The sequence below is a fragment of the Podarcis muralis genome, chromosome 4 (assembly GCF_964188315.1).
Source record: "Podarcis muralis chromosome 4, rPodMur119.hap1.1, whole genome shotgun sequence".
Classification (NCBI taxonomy): domain Eukaryota; kingdom Metazoa; phylum Chordata; class Lepidosauria; order Squamata; family Lacertidae; genus Podarcis; species Podarcis muralis.
The window spans coordinates 68,990,854-69,017,268 of record NC_135658.1 but is presented as its reverse complement, the minus strand read 5'-3'; the positions used below and the strand labels follow the sequence as shown (position 1 = coordinate 69,017,268).

Genomic DNA, 26,415 nt, shown 5'->3' with positions numbered 1-26,415 from the left:
TTAAAAGGAGCGGCTAATTTGGAGTAATTAAATTGGTGGCCGAAGTCTTATTGATTGAAGACAGTAGATATAGCTGAATCAGAAAGGAATTTCCTTTCAGAATTTGTTTGGTTTGGTGGTTAAGAGCAATAACTTTGAGGCAGAAGTCTCAAGCATGGTCCATCTCAACAGTTTCCTGGGTGACTTTGGGCAAGTTGCCATTTCCCAGAACAGGCCCTACCATCTATTATCAGGCAGCAATGGTACTGACTTTTTTCCATGGGGTTTTGTTCAAAGGATTATGGAGAGAATGCTCATGAAGTACCTGGAACAGTTAAGGAAAGTACAGTGGTGGTGTTGTGTGATGAAGCAAATAGTTCTTCACTGTATACCAGCTGAAAGGAACAGGCAGCATGAAATGTTTCTTGAAGGGATAATAATGATGAATGTCATCTCTTACCAGCCTAAACTGTGCTACAATAACTTGATAAAATTGCATAAGTGTTGGTGATTGGGAAAATTCCCAGATCAAGAATCCCAAGAATGACCAAGACGCCTTTTAGTCATGCATGGCTCAGTAATGGGTGCTGATGTGTCAATTCTTATCCCGTGGGAAATTGTTCCACTTTTTACCTGAGACTTCAGAAGTCAAAAAAATGCAGACCTGTGCTGCGTAAAACTGGAATCATTTGATAACACATTTCATTCATGCGTTATAAATGGCTGTAATACCACTGTATTTTCAGTTGATTATTTTGAATGCTCAATTGCATGTTTTCTTGGCAGCAGGTAAGCTCGTAAGACGCACCATAGAATAATACTTTTGTTAGTATATGCTTGACGGTGATGCGTCCAAACTTGGGACAGTTATTGTGAGGAGCATGCAGGGTAGTAGCTTGAAGATAAAAAGCAACAGATTTTGTCAGTGTGGAATTACCATACAGGAAGAATAGCATCATAATGTAATTATGTCTGAATTAGTGAGGAGCTAGATCAGCAGAGAGACATTTCAGTCTAGAAAGACTTAGAAACTGATTTGTTCTTATCTCCTCATTTTCTAGCTGGCATTTCTTTCTTTTCGAAGTGGTGCCGATTTTGCAGAGGAAGTAGCCAGTAGAGGGAGGAATTTTGCTCTAAATGTGAGCAGCAAGCAATTGCTGTCATCTTATAAAAAGAGGGTGGGAGTGCTTTTCTTGAATAAAAGAACAATGAATTAAAAATTCTCGTTTCTTGTCAGCATGTATTTTCTTTTCTAAATTTATCACGCCATCAGTAAGTTCATATCTAGTTTGTGTCACAGCACGAAACTGCTGTGTGAGATGAAAATAAATCTGAGCAGCAATGTTACCAAATCTCTTGGAATTGGTAAATATCCTAGCAAAAATGTTAAGTGGCAGCTGTCATATGCCAGGCTTAGTCACAACTCTAAGTCCCATTGAAAGCAGTGGCACATATTTTAGATTTTAGCTAGGTCTCATTGCAAAGTGTGAGCTTAAAAAAACAAAGCAACCACCACCTTTTGAATACAGTACAAACATACACAGATATACAGTGGGTGATGTCCAGCTAATTCATACCAGAGTAAACCCAGTGAAATCAATAGATTTAAGTAATACTTTGAATATGACTTAAGTCAGAATTATCCAATATTATATGAGCACAAACATAGCATACAAGCATACAGCTATGTATTTCAGGGGAAAGGAGCATAAACTTATTGTTCAAAACATTGGCCACTTTCTCAAAAACAAAATATCTGAAGAATGACATTGTCACATAAGTATATCGTGATAGATAGATGGTAGATAGATAGATAGATGATAGATAGATAGATGATAGATAGATAGATAGATAGATAGATAGATAGATGATAGATAGATGATAGATAGATGATAGATAGATAGATGATAGATAGATATTCCATTGTGTGTGTGTACCACCTGCCATTTAAAATATCCAGGTACATACATCTACAGGGTGAGTCTTTTAAAAGAGGCCCCATGGAACATGTGTACTCTGTATCCATGGGGCCTCTTTTAAAGGACACACCCTGTATACATATATAATGCTGACCCTCACCAACACACACACACACACATTATATATATATATATATATATGTATATATATTGCTGACCCTCACCAACTTACATTTTAAGACATACCTTCATAAATTCTCTTTGTGATATTGTTTATTTTATTTATTATTTTTCAAGACTGTTTATTGTTTATTTTTCAAAACTGAAAACATGTTTTAGGAGGCTGGTGGGTGGATTCGAAAGTCATCCCGCAAAGCAACTGGTTACATTTGTTGTCCAATTCTATTTTGGTAGTATGTCATTAAATTTTCAAGTATTGCTGGTGGGTTGGTAGGATTGTGTATGTGTGTGTCTGTGTGTTTGTTGAGGGGACAAGAATATATAATACCTGTATCTAATTCCTGTTTATTTTGTTTCACTCCGTTTATGTGCATAATACACTTCGGGACACTGTGCAAATAATGCTTATAACTAAACAAATGCATGTGTAGATGCCATAGTGAAGGCACTCTCTTTAAGTGTAGTCAGGAACTGAGCTTCTAGCTTTCTGTGTCAGAGAACTCCGCTATGTTTCAGCTCCTATAATACTGGGGCGGGATGGGGGAGAAATAGATTTCACTGAAAGTGTTAATAAAGATAACCTCATGCAGTAAAAATTTGAAGACATGCTATGAAGCATGATCTACTCGGTGTAAAAAATACGCCGAAATATTTTCTTTCATTGTCTTGTCCCCTCAAATATTAACTTTAGTTTTCCTTCTCTCGGACGACTTCATAGGTGTATCATTTCTGTTTAGGGTTAGGAACACGAAGGAAGGCAGTTATTACTATTGCCATTAGTAACAGAGTTGCTTTCTGGGTTCAGGTGTTCTCATTCTGTCACTTACAGTTGATACAGCAGAATTGTAGGAAATACTAACCAGTCTAGTCGCCTGCAAAGTATTTCACTCTAGCAGTATAATTTTTGTTAATATCTTGCTCTTTCTCTTTTCAGACTTCTTTCTGTTTGCACCAAGGGATTTGGGATTAATTTCTGTGTTGGATAGCCTATTTATAGTGGTCTAAAATGCACGGAGGAATCAATGATTGAAGGGGTCTTTTCAATTTAAAAAGCAACAGCACTGCAATTCGGCTCTTCTCAGTAACTAGCATGTGGGCATGATACAATAATGTAAACCAATCCTCTCCTATATAGCAGCCTATAACAGTGTACTAACAAAACTGAAAGCATTCACGTAGTATTTCAGAAACATGCAGTGTGGGGTTGTTGTTTTTAATTTTAAAAAATCCAAAATTCATCCACATAAAGAAGCAAAACCCCAAATCTCTCTTCTCTGTTTTGCTTTGTTTCTATCCCCATGGTTTTCAAATGAGTTTAGGCAAATTTCTCTTTTTAGTGGGCTTTATGCTACTCTAGTGTTCCTCTGCAGACTGGCATGACCATGTTCTCTATCTTTCCTTGCTCACAATCATGAAATGAGAGCATGGAGTGTCAGTCAGCTTGCTTCCCCCCCCCCCTTTCTATTGTGGGGTGAGACTCACTATGGAAAAGTCTGAGAACCTCTGGTCTACTGTGTTCCTCCTCTGCTTCCCTGTCGGCTCAGGAAGATGAATTTGGTGGTGGATATTGTAACACAGAAAATGCCGTCTGAAAGTGATGTTCATGTGGCCAGGAGCTATCTTACGAAGATCTTGAGAAGCTCCATGAGGTATGGTGTTGGTTTCACAAAGACAGCATTCCCTATCCCTTCTCCTAATAGAAAAACCCTTCTCAGTAATCCAGGAATCCATTCTGAAATCCTCCATTCCCACTTCCATTTCTCCATGATAAGCATCTGGCCATGTAGTCATTCTGTAGTCTCATGTTTCATTCACATTTTGTACAAACCATTCTGGTTGCATGCATATATATCAAGCAAACAACAAACAAATAAACAGTTTGTGGTTAAACTGCCATCCTACCAATTATCACTTATCAGAAAGTAAGTTCCATTGAATTTCAAAGGGGCTTCTAAATAGACATGCATAGGATTCCACTATGAGGCTACTGTTTTTAAACTAGACAATTGCATGATTCATCAGCTAACTGTGGAGACAGCCACAACAATTATCATTGAATTTGTGGGATTAGATTTGCATGTGCAGAACTCAATGATAGCATTAAGTTGTCAGCATTGTGTGGGAAGTTGGATTTATGAAGGACTTGGACATGTGTTGTTTTTTTTAGAAATGGCATTGCTCTTACAGAATAGCATGTCCACACAGGCTATTCAACCTCATGCAACTGTTACAGTGTTGGTTCCCACACATGCCAAGCTGTGTGAAACCCTGAAGCAATTAGCCTTCAAGCCATTTAGCCAAAATGGACAACTATTGCTTAGGCATATTGGATTCTGATGCTGGCTTCTTTATGGACATGGGTTGAGAGACAACCACCATGTGAAAAGAGGCCCCATGGTCCTTTGTGACAGATTTCACAACAGAACTGTCAAGTGACCAGAGCAGGTAGCTGGTCTTGAACCTCCCTCCCTGCCTCTCCTCCTTCTACATGCCCAACAAAGCTTTGCAACCAGGTGCCTAAAACTGGTGGAACACTGTTGGCTCCCAAGTTTTTAGGAGGCCATTGGGCAAGATGCCATTGAAGAACTCCCTGCCATTGTCACCACTAGCCATTTGCTTGGCTTCTCCTTGTGAGCCCACTCTCTACTTCGGCTCACGAGGAGAGGACAGGGGCTCTTTCTCTAAACTATTGCCACTTTTTGCATGCTTGAAAAGGGGTGTAGTAGGCAGGCAGCAGCAGTAAGCAGGAGCAAGGTGGGATGGTTGGCTTCAGGCCCCTGCTGGTGTATCGACCTCGTAAGGTGCTTGTCAGTGATGCTGACCTCTGAATTGGATGCTGCGCTGTTTCAGGCAGGCAGATGCAGGACAGTTTGATAACTTTCTCCATTTACTGGATGAGAAGATGGCAGTAGGGAATGGCAAGGTTGAAAGGGAGGCCTAAGGCTCGCTTCTCAAACCAACGCTTGATAGCCCAGGAAGCTTTTGTGCCAGTTGACTGGCAAAACTGGGCTTGCATCACTACTGAGAAATGTGGGGAGCACCCTCTTTTTTTTTTACATTACGTTTTCTCTCTTAATGAGCAGGTATTTGAATATAGATCAGAGTTCCTGGCCATTGTCACTGAACCACACCTACTCTGGTTTCAAAAATGAGAGTTGCTGAAACACAAAGTGACTCATTTCTGTACTTCCATGCAATTATACAAGACTTAATTGTTATAGACGGTATGCGTCTATATTATAAGGGATTTCACAGATAATCAGTAAGTGCTTTTATCTGCCTCGAAGAGGTGAAACATTCCAGGCTTTGACTCACTGTCTGTATTTCAAATGCTTTTTTTAAAAAAAAAAAGCACCTGGATTCTTTTCAAAGGTGATTTCCTAGAGCAGCAGACACTGCTCTGTAACCTGAGCCTACTTACTGTGTTTGTTAATTAGGTCTGAGGTTGATTGCTTTAAAAATATATGCAGTAAATGCCTATGTTTTTCCTTTCTCATTCCAGAAAGAATGATCTAGCCTGCAGGCCCCACTCCTGGCATGCGACCAAATTCACGGAGAGTCACCCTGAGACAGCCACGTCACGGCTCTCCTCAACCAATCCCTGTGCTTCCTGGCACTCTCGGTATCATGCAAGGTGAGTTCCTGTTTAAAATTAACATGCATCCAGCTCCAACGGTAAGAAAATAATTGCTTGCCTCGGTTTGTTCCTTATCTTAAAATGGCCAGCAACTGCACGGTTTTAAGTTGGTCTTTGTGCACAAAGCGAGTTGTGTAATGAGGGAACTTAGATATAACAAGGGCCTGATTGCCCTTAGTCTGCAGGGTATTTTCCATTATGCAGCTAAGTAAATAGAGTGAACTACAGGTTCTTCCGGCAGGTTTTCTTTTCTTTTCTCTCGGCCTTTCTTCAGGCGTCAGTTTTCAGGTGTGTAAAAGCCCCTTAAAAGTACTAAAATGCAATGGAAGGAGTAAGAAACCAAATCTCCTATTCCAAAGCAAGTATTTAAGAGGAAAACACACTCTTTCTGTGTATGCCTAAAGAATTGTCATGCAATTGCTTTCTCTAATTACATCTCTGCTTGCTATGTAGCAATTAAAAAGAATTGGGTAGGGCACATCGTCGCCTGTTCAGTCACTGAATGTTTCTCAGTAATGAGTTGTATGAGAACTATTTTGGGGATAAAAAAAAATTACATCTTAGTTCAGGTGGTAAAATGTCTCTCTGTAATCCAGGTATACCATGATCTGGTTACAAGCTCTCACAAAGCGTTCCTTTAGCCACAGACCTTGCATTCTATTTGCTTCTTTGTTTTGGTGGCATGTAAAACATGTCTCAGAATATACAGACTTTTAATTTACCAAAAAAACAAAAAACTGGGAAAAGTATACTTGCCATTCATGGCCCTAAAGTGGAACTTGATTCAATTTTATTGGAGTACTAAGTAATGTAATCTTAAATGTTTCATGCTATGTTTACTTTTAAAAAGAAGAGCATTAAGTCGCCTTTAGACATTTACTACCATTTACTGCTTATGTTAATAATACAAATTCAAACTTTTAAAATAAAGCTGCTTTCTTAGTTGTTTTGAACACTTAACCTGCCCCTATGGTTCTATAAATCTTGTTGTCCAGTATGCTGGATGGCTTCAGAAACAGTTTCCTCTGTGCCCACAGATTTGATTTTATTTAAAAAAAATGCTTTGTTATATACTCTTCAAATGCTCTCATTGACACGTATTACAAAGTAGAATGAAAACCTGTCATGGACTTTATATTCACAGGTGGGTCCTGACTGCATGGGAACTTCTACTTGTTTTGACTTTCCTTAGGGACAACCTGGGAGTTGGGAGATAAATGTGGAGAGATCACTAAGCCCATGTCAAGGGTTCTCTGTTAGGGCCTGGGGCAATGGAGACTCTGCTGGGCATTCTGTTGGACTCATACGCTATGCAGATTATACTAGTATATTTACAGTGTGTGTGTGTGTGTGTGTGTGTGTGTGTGTGTGTATACACACACACACACACACACACACACGCCCCTTCATCAAAACGTCACAGGACAGTTTACAGCTCAGTGGCAAAAACACCAAAATGCATAATAACATAATATTTCCCAACTCTTACATTCTGTGATTCTATACAACAAGCATATAAGCAATACATAATAAGCAGCAGTGTCAAAATACTCACGATGGAATAAATTTCACAATTCAATCCTTGTGAAAAACAAGAGTCTAATAACTTATTTTCTGCTTGTCTCATATACAGCTATAAGGCAGAATGCATATTTAACAACAGATGTATTATTAAAAATAGGGGTGGGGAAAGGGCAGCAGCATATGTAAAGTACAGAAACAGTGTATTTTGATTTTATAATATTTGCATTTTGATTTTATAATATTTGCATTTTTGTAATATTATCTAGTATGGCTGTTTCTACCAACAGAGAGTATGGGTTTTGTTGGTGCAATATTGACGAGAGCCCTTTTCATATTTTGCTACAGCTCCTCTTCCCATGATCTGTCAAGCTCATGGGACCAGTCAAATCTCCATCGCACCTCAGACCAGTTCAGTTCTGCTGGAAGCATGGACAGCTGGGATCACACACCCCAGGTGTATCAATATGGACAGATGTCTTCTGCAAAGTCCAACAGTAGTATTGACCACTTGGGGAATCCCAGCAAAAGGGATTCCGCCTACGGCTCTTTCTCTACTAGCTCTAGCACACCTGACCACACATTGACCAGTGCAGATGCTGCCTCAGTTGAGAATGCCGGGTACAAGGTGGGTCACTGGGAAACCCCAAAATCAGGAAATAGCAAGGCTGCCTCATTTCTAAGTGATAATGGAGGATTAGATGAGAAAAATACCTGCTTTGCACCTCAAGCGCCACAGTATGAAAACAACAGGAGCCCCCGGCTGGAAGATTATTCTGATTCAAAGTATTCTGGGGCCGGAAGATCAAATTTTGGGCCTGTGTGGTATGTCCCAGAGAAGAAAAAGTCGCCCTCCCCTCCACCACCACCACCACCTCTTCGTAGTGATAGCTTTGCTGCCACCAAAAGTCACGAGAGAGCCCATGCTGCTCCTTATTCAGAGGGTATTCAGAGCACCCAGCACTTTGACGTCCAGCACCGGCTGCAAGCCAAGAGTGACTGGAGTGCTGAAACTGTAGAGCAACAAAAGAGAGATGCCAGAGCAGTCGACAGGGCCTCTGAAGGTAGGCAGAGCAGCAAACCAGTCTACAGATCCGATCTCAGTCTGGATTGTGGTTTGTCTTCTGCCGGGGACAGGGTCAACAACAACATCATAGGAAATTTCAGCAGGCTGCAATCATCTCTGTCCAGCACGGACGTTCGATTTGCACAGTCCACTTATGGCCACCATCACCAGCGCCAGTACAGTGATGAAAGCACTTTCTTTCGCAACGCAAAAGTCTCTGCATCACCTAAAGAGCAGCGGCACCTCTCCACTTATGCTGGCATTCAAGAAAGGCCCACTGACAAACGTAGCTGTCATCCAAACCACGCTAGGATACTTGATAGTACTGCTGCTGCTGCTGCCACTTCTTCTGACGTGAGTGCTGAGGAGAAAATGGACAACACAGGGCTAAGCCGCTATTACTGTGTGACAGTGAAACAGCCTGTTCAGGGAAACTCGAGACCACTACTCAAAGATGAATGTCGGAAAACTGGCATAGGGAACCATACTTCCTCTGGACCGCAGGAGAGTCCTGCTATGACTACAATGATCCAAAGTCCCAAATACTGTCTACCTCAGCAGCCTGTTGAGCCTTCTCTAGATGTATGTGAAAAGAGCAGTCATTACATAGTTAATAAAGGAGAGGATGTTAGAACAATTGTAATGGAAGAATCTAGAAAGGTAAGTTTCCCTGAAAAGCCAGTGCAAGCCAAGAACTTTGAGGAGAACCACGATAGTTACTGTGAGCGGGAATATGGGCGGGAATGTGCCTTAGTGCCCACCAGTAAAGCTCCTCCAAAAGATTTCAAGTGGAGTCAAGAAGAGAGCTACAAAATTTCTCCTCAGAAGACCCCAATGTTGCACTCTTTAGCTCAGGAAGGGAAAAGCCAGGCTGATCCTGCTGCCGAAGCGGAGATTACTAAGCAGCCTGCATTTGATGCTAACCTGGGCAAAAACACACGAAGGAGTGATCGTTTTGCTACCACACTGAGAAACGAGATCCAGATGAAAAGAGCAAAGTTGCAGAAAAGCAAAAGCACAGCTGTTTTAGCGGGGTCAAGTGAGACCGAAGAGTATGCTGAGAACTGGAAACCCGATTCAGCAGAAAAGATAAACTCCTCATCAGAAAGTTCTTTTACTAATGTATACAAAGACAATCTGAAAGAGGCCCAGGCCAGGGTCTTGAAGGCCACCTCTTTCCAGCGAAGGGACCTGGAGCCCAGTTCTGCGGATTATCTTCCAGACCGGAAGACAAATAATTATAACTCTTCTCCACTGGCTCTTGTCTCTGAAGACGAGGCAGGCTTCCTTGGGGCTAGGCAGTCTTCTAAACAGACTTCACCTGGTAGTAACATTCACCACGTTTCTCGGATTGGAGCTAGGAAGAGGTTCACAACGGAACAAAAATTGAAATCTTATTCTGAGCCCGAGAAGATAAATGAAGTGGGGGTGTCGGATGATGACTACCGGCCACGCCGTCGTCCAACTACTTCTGAGGAAGCTTTGGGTTCTTTTGCAGATAGGTGGAAGTTCTTTGAAGAAACGAGCAAGCCTGCCTACCAAAAATCTTCACAAAGACATGCACCTTATGGTCGGCCAGAAGTACAGACTCCTCATGATCCTCATACCAATTCTTACGAAGGTGAGATTGAAGGGTCATGGTATGAAAGGAGGATGAGGTCGGCTTCTTTTGGAGTTGAGAATATGGTTGGTGCATGCAGTAGACCCAAAGAAAGTGTCCATTACAGTGGCCGCAAAGCAAAATCTGCACAATCTCCTAGGTTGGAAACTTTCGCAGAATACCAGGCATCATGGAAGGAGCAGAGGAAACCTATAGAAACTCGGAACTCGGGAAGATACCATTCAGCTGACAACATCCTTGATGCTGGCCATGAGCAGCTTGAGAAATCTCCATATACGCATGAACGGTCCAGGTCATCCCCTTCCACAGATTTCTACAAACAGGTAAAGGGCACTTTTACTCCTATCCTTAAATGTTTTGCCTTGGAGAGAACAAAATGTTTAAGACCAAGCGATTAACAGGACCAACTGACAGTAATCTAGGAGATTCATGATTGCTTTTCATTTTCCATTTAATTTTACAGCCTGCTGTACGCTTACAAACGTACCGAAGGGTCTACAAATATCAGTTTGGCTTACCAGCCAAACAGGAATTGTATTGATAGGCGTTATCTACTTTTTCACAGAATTCCTCACCAAAGGTTTCTGATTAATATCAGTCTTGGAATAAGAGGACAGATCATCTTGCTAGTCTATAACTGGTCACAGAACAGGAACCAAAGGGCAGGGATAAATGGACAGTACTTCCAATAGGGGAAAGTGAGCAGCAGGATCCTTCAAGGACCTGTATTTTGATTGGTACTATTTAATTCATTAATAAATGATCTGGAGTCAAGGGTGAGCATTGCGGTATCCAGGATGACTCCAAATTATTCAGGACAGTAAAGTGCCAGGCAAATTAAATAGGCCCAAAAGAATTTCTCTAAGCTTTGCTTTTGGGCAACAAAATGGCACATGAAGCTCAATGTTACGTATGTAATCTTAGGCAAATTGGAACAGACATGACCTTACTTCACAGACAATGAACTGGCAAGCCTAATTTAACTGTTAATGGTGTATAACTTAATGAAAACAATTGCAGTAGCAGTGAAGATTCCATAGTAGAGACAATTTAGGTCCATTAACATGACGAGTTGATGAGAATCTATGCATGGCCATTTTTGGAATATGGTGTATAGTTCTGGGCATTCTGTCTTAGAAAAAGGGTATTGCAGAACTGAAAAAGTTGTGGATAAGGGCAACCGTAACAATCAATGAGTCAGTGCACCTTTCCTGCAAGGAAAAGCTAAAGAGTTTGTGACTTTTTAGTCCAGGAAAACTATAGCTGATTGGGAGTAATGACAGAGGTATATAAGATTATGCATAATGTGAGAACTTTTTCTCCTCCAGTAATACAAAAAATTGGGGTTGCACAATTAAATTATTAAACAGCGGATTCTGAACAAGCAAGGTAGCGTCAGCAATACTGGGCTGTATGGGCCAGTGGTCTAACTATGTACCAGCTTTTATGTTCCTTTGGTGGCAGATGACAGCATATGCAACCCTAGAACACAGACAGGTGAACAAGCAGCTGATGTTGCATAGCTGATATTTTTAGGACCAGCAATAGTGTTGCCAGGATGGATATTGTAAGGGAGGGAGCGTACCTTTAAGGGCACCTCCCATGTCTACTTTAGTTGGTTAGGCCCAAGCAGGAAGCAGGGCTAGAAGCAAAGTGAGAAATTAGCTAAAGGACAGAAAGCCTGTTGTACATAGTCCTTTAATAAAGTTGTTTCCTGTTTGGCTCCTCAGACCTGCTCATCAGTTCAACAGAAAATATAGAGACAGCTTGATACCTGGGTTGGTTTCAGGGTCTACTCCTTGTTTGTGAGTGTTCATATATGGCCTGCTGTTGCTGATTAGTAGTTGGTTTAGATTGGCTGAGAATGCTGTCTGTGGACAAGGACATACCACTCCAGGCCTTTGAGAGGGAAGTATCTGGAATGGACTGTAGCTCATCAATGAGGATAATGGGAATGTGTTTAGCTGGGAACTAGGTGACAGGTGGGGGTGTCATTTTTTATTCTGGATCTGTCTTGGAGCAGATGTAGTTGTAGCATAGGATGTAGCTGTGGACAGTAGACCTTTGGTATGTTCTGTGTGGAAGCTGTAAGGGCACAGATACATGTAGCTTTCTTGTACAAGGTGTTTTGTACACCCATCTTTTGCAAGTTTAGTTATTTAGCATTTTTAAGATAATTAAGTTCTAAAAGCTCCATGTCTTAACTACTTTTAAAAGAGATGTCATTCATATATATATATATATATATATATATATATATATATATATATATGCAGGTTTTGGTGTCCAGCAGGAGTTGAAACTATTAAAAGAACTTGCTTTTAATAGTCTTTTTGTTTTTGCTTTTAATATTCTTCATCTATGTGATATGCCTTTATTTCTCAAGGATAAATTACAGAGGTAATTCTCAGATATTTCTTGCATATATGTTAGAGCTGTTTACATCCACATAAGACTCCAGGCTGCATTCCTAATCCCATTTACCTGGCAATAAATCCTATTGTTCCAGTAACAAGAAGCCGAAAGCACCAGCCTGAAGATGACGAGTGAGACCTCGTCGAAACGTCGCCTAGACACCCCATCTTTTACACGGGAAGACACCCGAGGACACCAAAACCTGCATTCCTGTACCCGTGAAAATCTACGAAAGCATATATATATATATATATATATATATATATATATATATATATATACACCCTCTTTCCTGTGTGCATGTGCCAAAACACACCCATTTGTGCACGCACACAGTTCTTGAGAGTCCTAAAATGCTTGCAAGTAGCAAGTTTTTGCCAAAGTGAAAAAAAGTTGTTCCTTTCTAGAGCAGTCAGATGAATTAGTAACTTGAGTACAAGGATTGTAAAGCCAACTGAGAGGTTGCATGGAATATACTATTGTGCTTTAAGCCAAATCAGCATAAGAGTGGATACATTATGGACTCTAAACAAACCCACAAATGAAGGGGTGTGTAATAATATATTTTTCTGCAGACTGAAACTTGATGATTTGGTGCTTTACTATGTTATGAAACCTTTTTTCAGGAAGCATCAGCTGAAGCAAGGAGACATGCAGAAAATAAAAGGGAAGACGAACATCTTACGTGCTCTCCAGCAAGATCTGGTGAAAGGAGCTGCGATTTAAGGTAAGCAGTTTTATGCGTTTCTGTGTCCAGGGCTTATTGGCATATACTGCAGAATATGGTTAGCTTAATTTTATCCAGCAGGAGTTGAAACTATTAAAAGAACTTGCTTTTAATAGTCTTTTTGTTTTTGCTTTTAATATTCTTCATCTATGTGATATGCCTTTATTTCTCAAGGATAAAGAAAATCACTTCTGTTAAGAGTATAGTAATACTACAGAGGTAATTCTCAGATATTTCTTGCATATATGTTAGAGCTGTTTACATCCACATAAGACTCCAGGCTGCATTCCTAATCCCATTTACCTGGCAATAAATCCTATTGAATTCAACAGGACTAATTTCTGGATAGACGTGGTTAGGATTGCTTGTAGGTGCCTTTGAGCCTCTCACATACTATTCCTGGGGGAGTGTTAACTCTTTTATCACATGTTTTGTTTGTTTATATTTCACCTTTTTCAATCATGGAATCCTTGGTAGTATGTTGGTGGTCCTCAGGAGGTTTCCAGGCAGACTCAGACCTACTTAGATTCAGCAAGGTGATAGCCTCGTGCCTCCAGACCATGTCTTGGGGGAGAGAGAGAAACCTGTAGAATGTACTTTATAGCCAATGTAGGTTTGGCACTGAATTGTATTTCTGGGGGATGCATTAAGTGCTTTCAGCGAAAGTGCTTTTAAGAATGGAACAATGGATAGTTCATTCATAAGAGGAGGTGCCTGATTGTTTTTGTTTTCTTTACTGGGTCAGGTTATTCATTTTGGCTTAAAACATTGGCATGGGCAGCCTTGTGTCACTTGATCCCTTCGCATACAAGGAGATTGGACTATGTCCTGTTGATGGACAGGACAGAAATTGCTTAGTAGGCTTGGAGATTTGTGTGTGTGTGTGTGCATTTCAGCTAATAGTTGCTATCTGAGAAGACTAAAAGTAGGTTATTCAAGGGAGATGAGTTTGAGAACTATTGTCACAGCCCTTGGAAAGTGGCCCCATTTTTGTCATTTTTAGCACACGTAAGTGCACAAAAGTGTTTTGCTGCTCTTCACTATGGCATTATGGCTACTACAGCATGTTGGAGCAAAATAGGAAGCATAGGCAGATTTTGTATTGGAAGTGTGCCTCAGAGCTTGGCTGCATACTTGGATATGCTGGAAGAATGAAAAACTGAAAGAAACCAAAATTGACGTACTTGCCCATCCCTAGCTCAGGGTCTGTTTGACCTAGTTGTATCCGCTGCATGAAATAAACAGCAGCAAACTGAGGAAACTGTGACCAGACACAAAAAAACATGGGATATAATGGAAGTCAGGGTATTTTTCGGGGACCTTTTATATATGCATACATGTGCACTGAAAGCATATTTTTTAAATCCTGAAATGGGTTGCACGTTTAACATTCTGATGCGGTACTTTATTAAAAGTTTTATTTTTTAATAAACCCATTCCTTTGGCTGTACAGTACTCTGTTTTAAATTCTGAACTTTAAATTGTTAAAACCCATCCCGGCTGCTGCTGCTGCTGAAGGATGGGTAATAAATTTAATAGTAATAGCCATTGATAAAATACATATAGGACATTGGTGTTCTTAGTTGTTTAGTGTAGGACTCCTTTTACTGCTTCCCCACCCATTTCAGTGAGCCTAAAAGAGAGACACCAAATCTTCTAAAATCAAGTTTTCTTTCAACATTTGGCATGTAACTGTTTAGTGACCACCTAGTTGAAAAAATATGTAGTTTGTTCACAGTATTTTTTTAGAGGTGGGGCTTAAATATACAAGACCGAAGTCTACCTACTTTAATATAATGAAATTTCTACACATACTGAAGTCACTTGTACATTTTTTAAAAAAGAAACAAAGCTAATTTTTTTCTGTATTTGGCCCACGTTTGAAGGACATTTTTAGTTCATCTGTAGAAAAGTGGTATTGACATGCTAGATTGGAACTTGTCCATTGTAATCTGGAAGTGTGCATGGGAAACCAAAAGCTCTCAGTCTATGAAATATTAACAGACTTCGAGAGAACATGGACATTTTATGTTTACATTTACCTTTTTATCAGTAAGCTACAAATCGTTAATTTATATGACATAAGAGTCCTGGAACCAGCGGTGTTATTTGTTTTGTTATATTTACACTGTGATTAATGCAAAGCATGGAAATCTCTCTGGCTTCTGAGAAAAAAATCTAATTTGTTGTGCAGCCCTGCCATGCTGCCACAGGCAGGTTGCAGCAGCGAGGTGGCAAGTTTGTGCATATATGTATTGGCGAAGTTCTTGGAGAGAAAGATTATCAGTTGGGCTCAGGCTAGTCAAAGAAGTCACTAAAAGGGTATACATTTATAACATGTTTCTGGTTTATGCTATCATAACCCTTCTCCATACAAAGTAGCAGAGGTGAACTGAGTTGTGGTCATGCCTGTGGCCAAGGTCATATGACCCAGTTTGCAAGAGCAAGAACTATGATCTGCTTTATTTACAAGTTTTTAAGTTGAATAAAAATAAAACTTAATGCAACTTCATTAATAATAAGATTTCATTTATCTTATATGGATTAAAAGTTGTTTGCAAGTCTGTATTCTTAAACTTCAAAATTGCACTGCCAAACTGAGAGATGTAATATTTCAGCCCTTAATTTAAATAATAATACTGTAACAACAACAACAACAACAACAACAACAATAATATCTTCTCCCACCCACCCCCTTTTTCATGTTAATAATAATAATAATAATAAATTTTATTTATATCCCGCCCTCCCCAGCCGAAGCCGGGCTCAGGGCGGCTAACAACAATCAAATAACTAAATAGTTGAATAATCACACATTCTAAAATATTTCATTATAAAAATTAATTAAAATCAAATTGATGGCAACCAAAATACTGTGCAGGTTTCCAGAGGAGGGAGTCAGGCTGCGCCCTGACCAAAGGCCTGGTGGAACAACTCTGTCTTGCAGGCCCTGCGGAAAGATGTCAGGTCCCGCAGGGCCCTAGTCTCTTGTGACAGAGCTTTCCACCAGATTGGAGCCGCAGCCGAGAAGGCCCTGGCTCTAGTTGAGACCAGCCTAACCTCTCTGAGGCCTGGGACCTTGAGGATGTTTTTATTTACAGACCGTAGGTTTCTCTGTGGGGCATACCAGGAGAGGCGGTCCCGTAGGTACGAGGGTCCTAGGCCGTATAGGGCTTTAAAGGTTAAAACCAGCACCTTAAACCTGATCCTATACTCCACCGGGAGCCAGTTGCCAAGTAAATAATGCAGGGTAACTTATCTTACCCAATGTGTGAATAGTTAGAAGAAATTTATCAAGCTGTGCAACAGAAATTATATGAAGGGCACACAAGGTGGCCACTTCTTAAGCTTTTTTACTTTTACCATTTCTGACTATCCTCGTGACTTACGAATGCTGGTTTGGCAGATTTGCCAAAATGCTTTATAAGTAAACAAATAAGTAAATAATTTTATTTCGTAAAACATAAAATTTTACATTGTGTGGTATATGTACACACAATTTGTGACTAAGGTTGCAACCTACAAACCCAGGCATCAATGAAGTGACTTCCTAGACCACATTGGGATGCTTTCCAGAGGAGAGTGTTTGTTGCCCTCATGTTCTCTGCTCAGCATCCCATTGGCTACTGTAGGAAAGAGCATGCTGGACCACACAGGCCTTTGGTGTGATCCACCAGGGCTCTTCTTACGAGGAACAAGCTTGTGCATCGTTTCTGACCCTGTTCACACACCATGCTTTCATCAGACATATATCTGGTGGCACTGAACTGCTTGCACACCCCTTTCTTTCTGGTGAATGGCTAAGAATGGTTTGTAGCCCTGAAGGTTATTGCAAACCATCTTTTTTGCTTTGTTTTTAAAGATACACAGAATGTTTATTTGTGCCACAAATATGAGCAAACCCTTTAGTTCCTGTAAACCTACTGAAGGTCTTAAATTTTGACAGCAGGGCACTTTACTAAGATTGTGCACAGATATCCCCCTCACCCTGAGATGTGAAGGTAACATGATAGAGCCATTGTTTCTGGTATTACACGTGTTCAATTTTTTTTGTGGCTCTCTCATCTTTGGTCAAACTGGTTGTGTCTGTGTGCAAGATAGCTTCCATTGTTGTTGGGGTTTTTTGACCAAACCCAAAAAGTGTGAAGGTGTAATTTGCAGGGCAGTGTGTGAGATTTTGAAGGCAATTATAAAAGATACCTTCCTTGTACCTGTCACAATTAGGCAATAATTAGGCAACCACAATAATATGTTTTCTGCAAGTTCCACGCCTATTGTTTATGACACTAGAATGCTTAATAATAATAAAAACAACAAAACTCACAACAGTGCATTTGCAAAAATCTTTTTTGAGGGGTTAAAAAAGAACACAAAGCTTTGAAGTCTACAACCTTTTCTGCCGAAGGTCAATAATTTCTGGTGATGTAACGTATAAAACAAGCTGAGCCTTCTGTCACTGAGGTTAAAGTTGACAGTGCTTGTATGAACTTGTCAGTCACATGAGAAGGCAAAAACAAGCCAGCTGTTGTGAGGCATGGCTTTGAAAACCATCTGTATGTCAGCGAGTGAAACAGAGGCTGGGGCAGATTCCATTCACTGTTCCTCGCTGGGATGTATTTGCAAGGATGCAGCCTTTCTGAATCCATCCGAATAGCAGCAAAATGCTTATAGATTCTGGTAAGTTAACAAATCTTAGTTCTCCGGTAGCACGTAGGTCTATAAAGTACTGCATTGACTCATAATTAGTAAGTTCAAAGCTTATTTTTGTTGCTGTTGCTGCAGCGCTCAGTATTCCTTTTGTTCTTCTAGAATGCAATCCTGACCACAGAGTTATGTGTGGGCAAATCCCACTAAAATCAATGGAACTTCTCTCCATATAATCGTAGGCAGGATTGCAGCCCTTGCCTTTACGTGCAAGATGTGTTTGCCCATCCCTGCCTGCAGAAAGTACTATAAAAGATTACAGTGGGTGAGGCACCGCCAGATAGAGTACTTTTGTTTTTAATGTATCTTCTAGTTCCCGATTATTATTATCATTATTTAAAGGAGCACAGTGACAGAGGAACTCTTTCACTGCAGCAAGAGGCATTGGGCTGTGTGTGCAGTTTGTGGCTGCTTTTGTTTTCACAGTTAGCATAATGCAGTCTGGAATTAGAAGGCAGCGCTTTTCAAAAAACGTTTGTTTTCTGGTGTGAGCCTCGTAGCCTGTCCATCCCTCATTTATGTGGCTTCAAGCCTGTCTTGCTGCTGCTGCTGCTGCTGCTGCTGCTGCGTGATGTGAGATCTCCATACTTACAGCTTTTTGAGCAGAATTGTCACTGCGTGGTGCAGGTTCAGATGGAGATTGCTTTTTATTTTTACTGAAGCATCTGGAAAGATGAGGCTTAGTATACGGAAGCATTGGCTGGGGTTTCTGAAAGCAATTGGTGAGTAAAAACCAAAAAACCAAAACCCTAGTTGGAATGAAAAACTGATATTGAAAGGTGTGCCTGCTTTGTTAACTGATGAAAATAGGTCAGGGGGGTGGGGGGAGAACTGGATGGGTTTATTTTTGCTTCCTGTTCTTTAGCCCTGTGCAGAATCAGCTATTAGTAAAACACATAATTTTATTTTTTTCTCTTATACTGTCTTATTTACTACTGTTTAGCTGTTGGTGTAGTGTTGGTATTTTTTAAACGTTTAATACCAGTATGCCTTGCTTTGAGACGTCAAAAGAGGGGGTTAATCTCTCCCTCGCACGCACACACAAAACAATCTTTTTTTTAAGGACTAAGTGCAAGGAATGCAAATGATTTTTGTATCAACCCTTTTGCAGCAATGCGAAGTATTCTTTTCTTTTGTTCCAATAGTGATTGCCATTTATAGAATGTGATTTGACTCCTTTTAAGTGGATTGCCTTTTTGCAGCTGGTTTAGAATCTGCTGCAAGAGCCGGGCAATGTATCGCCGTGGCTTAGTTCGCTGAAATAAAATCCTTTTGGAAACCATTTCCAGAAGGGTAGCTGTGTTGGTTTGCTGCCGCAAAAAGAACAAAGAGTCTTGTTTCACCTTAAAGATAAACACATTTATTACAACATAAGCTTTCATGGACGGCTTTCTACTTCCTTAGATATATGAAGTGCTATCCTGTTACAGGTATATATGCGGTTATGAACAGTGAGGTCAGAGGAAAATGAATAATTAGGAATTCAAGAGTGGTAGCTCTGCAAAATAGTTGTTGATAAGACAGGTATCCTGGCATTGGTAAGCCAAGTAACACACATAATATGATTTTTTTTAAATAAAAAAAAATCAGCCCACAAACAGTAGCATAGCATTGACCCTTTTGATGTATTGTAATTCGGTAGTTTCATGTTGCCTTCTCACTTTGAAGTTCCTTTGCTCCAGGATGGACACTCTAAGGCTACTTTCACAGTGTCCTGGGAGAGGGCAATGTTTTTGAATACTGGTTTTGAACTTTGCCATTTAAAATAAGAGGTTTCAGCCCATTTATTATTTTGCATAGCAACTGGCCTATTTGCCCCCCATACCATTTTACCAGCTTATGATGCAGTCGGAGCCTTGCTCTCAAATAAGTGACTTGTTCAAATCTGAATGAGATTGAATTTGAGTGTCATTTATAGTGTAACTATTAGGTAGCAGTTATACTATTTCTAATGACCTAAATTATATATGCATCTTAGACTTATAGTGATACTGCATCTAATAGGCATTTTTCAGGGCCATGGAAATATATTTTAAAATATCAGAATATATTTTACAGGGGTTATAGCGTGTAATCTCTGTAATATGTTTGCACTTGCATTTTTCCTCTCTCCCCCCCCCCCTTATATCTCTCAGGAAGTCCTTGGATATGTCTTCACGTGTTCCAGTACTTTTAATTTGCTTGTTCTGTGAGCAGACCCTTCTTTCTATTTAGCTGTACACACAGAGAGAGATATAGAATTGGTTATATAGATATAGCATTGTTTGCAATGCACAACTTAGATCATAGAATTGTAGAGTTGGAAGGGATCCATAGGGTTTAGCCCCCTGCAATGCACTTCTGGGTGCTGTTCCTAGCTTAGGAAAGGGGAGGGAGACTCTGTTACCCCTGCAGAAGTAAATGTGCCATTTGGTAAGGCTTGCCTGCTCAAATAACAAACCAAAATAAAGAGACAATACCTCTGTAAACTACAAGGCAAAACACAAAAGTCAAGGTGATCAAACAGTAAATAATGATGCTGTATTTATTGTTCAAATATTTCAAATGCAGGCATTGGCATTATAACCATCAGCTTTTGTCAACACGTAGGCTGGAAAATATAGTGTTATTATTTATAGTTTGTTCACCTTGGATTTTTGTGTTTTACATTACAGCTCAAATGGTAATAACGAAGAGTGGCGTTCAACTGCATTTATCTCATTGAAAGCAGAGCAGACCCATTGAAATAAATGTAAAATGACTATTTTAGATCCATTAATTTACTCTGAGTGAAGTTTGCTTGAATGCCACCCAAAGTTGTCATCAGCGAGTTTCAGAAATGCATTTCTCTGCCTTTTTGTTGCACATGCATCATTATCTGTTTCAGACTGTTATAGATTTATAATAGGCCCATGTTTTATTTGCGCTGCCTTCAGCACACATCTGATCATAACCTGCTTTGTAGATTATAATGTTACACAAGTCGGACTGTAGCAGAGACTGTTCCTGTTCTGTGTTTGTCAATCAGCCATGCCCTTCTCCAACACAAGCCATTTCTTTCTGCCTCCCACCCAGTTTTCAATTCTCCCTCCCAGGAATCAGCATTCCAATGGCCCTTAAGGATGCACAGTCTTCATTGGCTGTTAGTACAAAGAAACCCTTGAGAAAAGCCCATATTCTCACAAACCTCCAGGTTACCCCAAGCCTGCTGATACATCCCTCTTGAGCACGGGTGGTGCCATTTTGGCTACGTTTGTGCAAAGACTTAAATGGGGAAAAGAGGGAATGATGACAACTTGCTTATGATTATAGGTAAGCATTAACCAAGTTCATGAGGATAGGCTTTGTTCTAGCTTGTTACAAGCATTCTTTTTCCACCACAGTATATTTATACTGTGTGGGTGTGGTATAGCCTGGGGCTAAAAAGAACCCTGTGCCCTGATGTTGTAGCCAAAACTTCTCCCTGGTTTTTCAAGGATCAGAGATGTTTTGTTAGGTGAGAAGAAAAGCCCTGGCACGTCCATGCTGGTGAACTTATTAGGACTCAGAATTGCAAGAGGAGATGGCTATGCAATGTGTAATTAATTAGGGAGCTTATAGCAATGTGTGTGTTTGTGTGTACGTCTGTGCACCAGTACCTAAATATTGTTTCCCTGGGCCAGGTACAGACCTGTAACGTAGCTCTTCCCCTTACTTGTTTTTTTTTTTGGGGGGGGGGGGGGAATGGAACACTTTATCTTACTCCAGTTCAGTTTGTTTATGCTCCCTATGCTTTGAACAGTATGGCATATACGTGCATTCATTATGTACAAATGGAACCTGCAACAGAATGTTGTAGTGTGGAGTCCTCTTCTTCAGGGTTTCAGCCAGTCATATCTTTTTCTGGGGTACTCCATTACACACATCCCCCCCCCCATATTCCACCTACATGGTCTGAGACAGTATGCCTCCTAATACCAGTTAGTGGGAATCGCAGGTGAGCAGAGTGTGGTTGCGCTCAGCTCGTGCTTCCCACAGCCACCTGGTTGTCCACTTTAACCATGCTTCACATCAGTTTTCCCAGGGCAGTGTTCTGAGATCATAAAGAGACATAAATAAATGTTATTCCAATGGGATAAGAAATGCAAAGCTTTTTTTTTAAAAAAAACAAACCACTGGATCCAACCATTGCATTATCAGAGCTGTCTACTCTGCCAGCTGTTTCAAAGAGGGCCAAGATTGGTTGGGGAACTTATTGCCCCATATTCCTGGACATCAACTCACATCAGCCCCAGCCAGCATGGCCCAATGGTCAGGGATGGTGGGAGTTGGAGTCCAGCAATATCGGGGGAGGGGCATAGATTCCCCATTATTGCCTTAGGCCTTGCTGCCTGAAATTCTCTAATTGGAAGTGCTGCCAGTTGTCAGAGCATTAGACTGTTAATCTCAGGGCTGTGACTTTGAGCCCCACATTGGGCAAAAGATTCCTGCATTTCAGGGGGGTTGGACTAGATGACCCTCGTGGTTCCTTTCAACTCCACAGTTCTGTGATTCTGCGAACCAATAATCTGTGCCTCTCCACAACCCACAACACATTGTTCAGAGGCTTCTCCAAGTTCCATTTTACCTGCAAGAATGCTAGGGCACCTGAATTCTGCTGCTTTGTGACCTGGGCACTTTTGGGTCAAGCAGTGGGAATAATTTATTATTATCATTACTTTGAAAACCACCTTTATTTGGCGGGGGGGGGGGGGAGCCAGGTGCAAACCAAGCGCAGCAAACTCAGTGGGTCCTTCCCAGCAACACAACTGAGGTGGCAGGGTAACCATAACAGCAAAAATTGGTCCAGGCTTGCTCCATTGCTTCCTTGCTGTAGCTCCAACTCTCCCCCATATCCCAGAGATGGAAAGCATCCTGTCACATGCACCGAGGCACACACATTAGTTTGCTAACTTTCCCCAGCACAAGGAGGAAGTGGGGACGACAGCCAAAAATGGAACGGCAAGGGAGAGACAAAACAGACACATTCATTTCACTGGCATGGCAGCTCTGCCAGCTCATTTGTGAAGCTGGGATGCAGAGTGGCTGAGCAATGTACTTTTGGAGTCCTCTCTTGATGTAATGTCTGTCCTCAGCTTTGGTGGCTTCAGAGAGCTTCTCATAGGCCACTGTGATAACAGGATGCTGGGCCAGATCTGATCCTGCAAGTCTCTCCTTATAGGAACATAGGAAGCTGCCGCATGCCGAGTCTGGCCATTGGTCCGTCTAGCTCAACAATGTCTACACACTCACTGGTAGTGACTCTCCATAAGTCACTCTTATTATATAAGTTCTTGGGGACATATTCCCAGTTAATCATGCAAAGGATTGCAGCTTAATTTTCCTAAGAGCAGACTCACACATACCTCAATATATGCATTCGTGTATTTAACCTGAACACAATGCCCTTCAATGGAGTTTACAAACTGAACTGGGAGTTATTACATGTTTTGCAATCAAATGGGATTTCTGTTTAGTATCTTAGACTATTAAGGATATATATTTATATCTGTGTACCTGAATGCTGTTGTTTATTTGGCTGCATCGGTTACATAGTTACACAGGTTTAAGATTTCTAACTATGTGTAGCCCATACAGCCAAATAAACAACAGCATTCGGATATATGTGTTTCCCCCCCACTATAAAACTCAAAAGTGGTGTGCATAGGGTTTCAGATGCCTTCCCATTAAGGCACTGGGTAGACACAGATTTGCTTAGCTTCAGTATGGTTACATCATGTGCTTTCAGTCTGTGCTCATGTCAAACTGGGTGAGCATTAAGAGGTTTTCAGCAGAACAGGGATTAGGAGGAAGAACAATGCACAATTTAGATGTATCCCTACAGAGCCTGACTGTTACTGCATGGAACGTTATTATACAGCTTTGGGAGGAATCCTTACGAGTATCTCTGAATTATTTTTTTACAGCGCCACAAATAATGGCCCATAGTTAAGTCAATCAGATTTTTATTGCTTTTAGTCAATAGCCATTACAGTTTAACCGGAGGGGAGGGGGGAAAGAAGCTATCCAATACAAGTTAAACACAAACACTTTCAATAATGCTTTATTACATACACAGCCCAACAAGACAACAATAAAAACCTACCAACATCATATGAATCAATATGGCTAACTTGACCTAACAGTCATTGTCCCCTCACACACCCAAACAAATCCTACCTCAGTCAACTAAAGACAACCAACCATGCCCTGCCCCCACCCACCTTGCTCACTACCAAGGAAAAATAATAAATGAATAGAAAGACAACCTACCCAACTGACACTGACACAAAAACCCCACACGTACATTAAGTAAAATAATGTAAGATTTAGTACCCCCTCTCCCCACTTCTCTTCTCTCCCAACTATATACTGTATACAACATTAAAGTCTCACATTGAATGTAACTGATCAGTAGAAATGATTCTGTGACCTGAGAAAAGAGACAATGCATGTACTTTTGTAACCAAAGAAAATATTTAATTATCTATCTATCTATCTATCTATCTATCTATATCTATACACACGCATACACACAAATGAGTATGCCGTAGAATACTTATACAAAAATGAAGCCATTAGTACAGTAGTACCTTGGTTTACAGACGGTTCAGGTTATGCATTTTCGGGTTGCGCACTGCGCCAAACCCGGAAGTACCGGAACGGGTTACTTCTGGGTTTCGGCACTCACGCATGCATAGAATCGTTAAATCATGACCTGCGCGTGCACAGACGAGGCACTGCGGGTTTCGAACGTGCCTCCTGCACAGATCACATTCGCAACCCGAGGTTCCACTGTACTTAAATTACCATCCTGGGCCCATTTGTGCCTACTTGCAGTTAGATTCAGAACTGGAAAGTAATCTGTGTATACCTTCTTGGGATAATGAAATAAGAGCCACTTCACAAAGCAGCACTAGATGATGTTGGTGATGGTGGTGTTGATGTTGATGATAATTAACATATTAGTGTGGGAGGCGAGATGTGCAGCTTTGCTTTACACCCCTTGATATAAACACTGCTTTCAAAATATTGCCTCTGAAATATTGCCATTGGTTTTTAATTTTAATATTAACACTGGCCACCTGAAAGCTCAGGCGGTCGAGCAGGAGACTTCCGGTTCGTGGGTTTGAGCCCCATGTTGGGCAAAAGATTCCTGCATTGCAGGGTGTTGAACTATGCGAACCTCAGGGTCCCTCCAACTCTACAATTCTGTGATACTATTAGGCCAAAGAGCCAGCGGAAGAATTCCAGAAGTAAGTGATTCCTGTGTGTACGCATGCCTGTGGAGGCGAAAAAAGCCTGGGTTAGGAGAAGTTGAGTTTTCAGCCCTAATCAGGGGGGCGGGATTCTGTTGGGGAATAGGGAGATAGGGCTGATAGGCTATAAAGTTATCTTTTATAGAAGGGGAATTCTTCAGTGGGAATTGTTCCCTTTGTTCAGATGTGACATCGATACACGAAGCATTCTGAATTACGTTTCTTGCGTGTGTTTGTTCTGCAAAGTCATGGACATTGTAATAGTAGGTCCCTCCACCTCAGTATGGACTTCTTGATACTTAACTCTGCTGTCGCACTTTGCAGGTTTTGCCTCTGGGTTCTTCTGCTGCTTGAAGCTTTCTTTCTTTTCTCCTTTCTGAACAGTAAGATCCAGTCTCTTCAGGGGTAATATGCTTGGCATGTGTTGCATGAGAAACCACCACCCTGGATGTGTAAACCCCTTTGTGTTGAATTTGGTTAGATTTTCCTTATAGCCCTAATGGTCAGCCACTTCTGCAGAAATTACTTGGTGCTCTGAACAGTATTCTGTTGGTGCCAAGCAGAAAATCTCGTAAGGTCATCCGAATTACAACGTTGTTGTATTCATTTTGCTACTTCTACAACTGTGCTAGAAGCCAAAAGGATCCTTAAAGAAGTTGTATCGGAGAGTGAAACTCTTGTTCAAGCATGCCATGTCAGTCGTACATATTGTCGGTTTTGGCTTCCTTACAGGCCCTTCTCAAATTTGCATGCCGAGATGTTGAAATACCTCTCCGGTTTCCTGTTTTCATCTTCCTTGCATGAACACGCATTCAAACGTGCAATTAAAAAACTATGAGAATTTGTCTGCCTTGGTGCATCTCAAACAATATAATAACAAAATGAATGTATACTAATGCCTTTTTTTAAAAAAAGTTTTCTATCAGCCATTTCAATAAGAGTACAGCACAGGTCACTTCCATTTTCTAGCTCCCTTTGTATATCTCCTACCACTTGATTTAATATATTAATGTCACCATGACAAAAGCAGTGCCAGGCTGACAAGGAATCCTACAGGGAATCCCAATGCATATCTCTGTGCAGAGAACACAGGCACAGTGCAACCTACCCCCTGGGGTATTTGCAGCAGACAAGCCCTTGCAACACACACACACTCACCCCACCTTGTGTCATCATAGTGGCCATTTTCTAGCATATAATAACTCTGCACCAATTACTTAATGTCCGTCTGATGTCTCAATTTCATTCTTCTTCAGTATGCTTTGGGGTGGCTTATAGATGAAATAAACCTACATTTGAGTGAAATTCTTCTGTTTTTGAAGTTAATGGGCAGACAGACCATTGGCTTCCATCAACCAAGGGTCCTTAGCATCCATATTTAATCCTTCAA

The 26,415-nt window shown here is 40.8% G+C and overlaps 1 protein-coding gene across 7 annotated transcripts in view; it reads left to right on the top strand.

The window, feature by feature from the left end:
- The window catches only part of SHROOM2 (shroom family member 2), a 104,586-nt gene that overhangs the window by 64,974 nt on the left and 13,197 nt on the right, over window positions 1–26,415 (top strand). For 2 of the 7 annotated variants that reach the window (XM_028727719.2, XM_028727720.2), the window contains exons 3-6: window positions 3,623–3,727; window positions 5,581–5,712; window positions 7,585–10,246; window positions 12,965–13,065. The exons of 1 other annotated variant lie outside the window; for it this stretch is intronic. In XM_028727719.2, the coding sequence (XP_028583552.2) occupies window positions 3,623–3,727; window positions 5,581–5,712; window positions 7,585–10,246; window positions 12,965–13,065 (3,000 nt within the window). Of the gene's footprint in view, window positions 1–3,622; window positions 3,728–5,580; window positions 5,713–7,584; window positions 10,247–12,964; window positions 13,066–25,349; window positions 25,431–26,415 lie in introns of all 7 variants that reach the window. 4 more of the 7 variants (XM_028727721.2, XM_028727722.2, XM_077927521.1 and 1 more) reach the window with 3 other exon arrangements.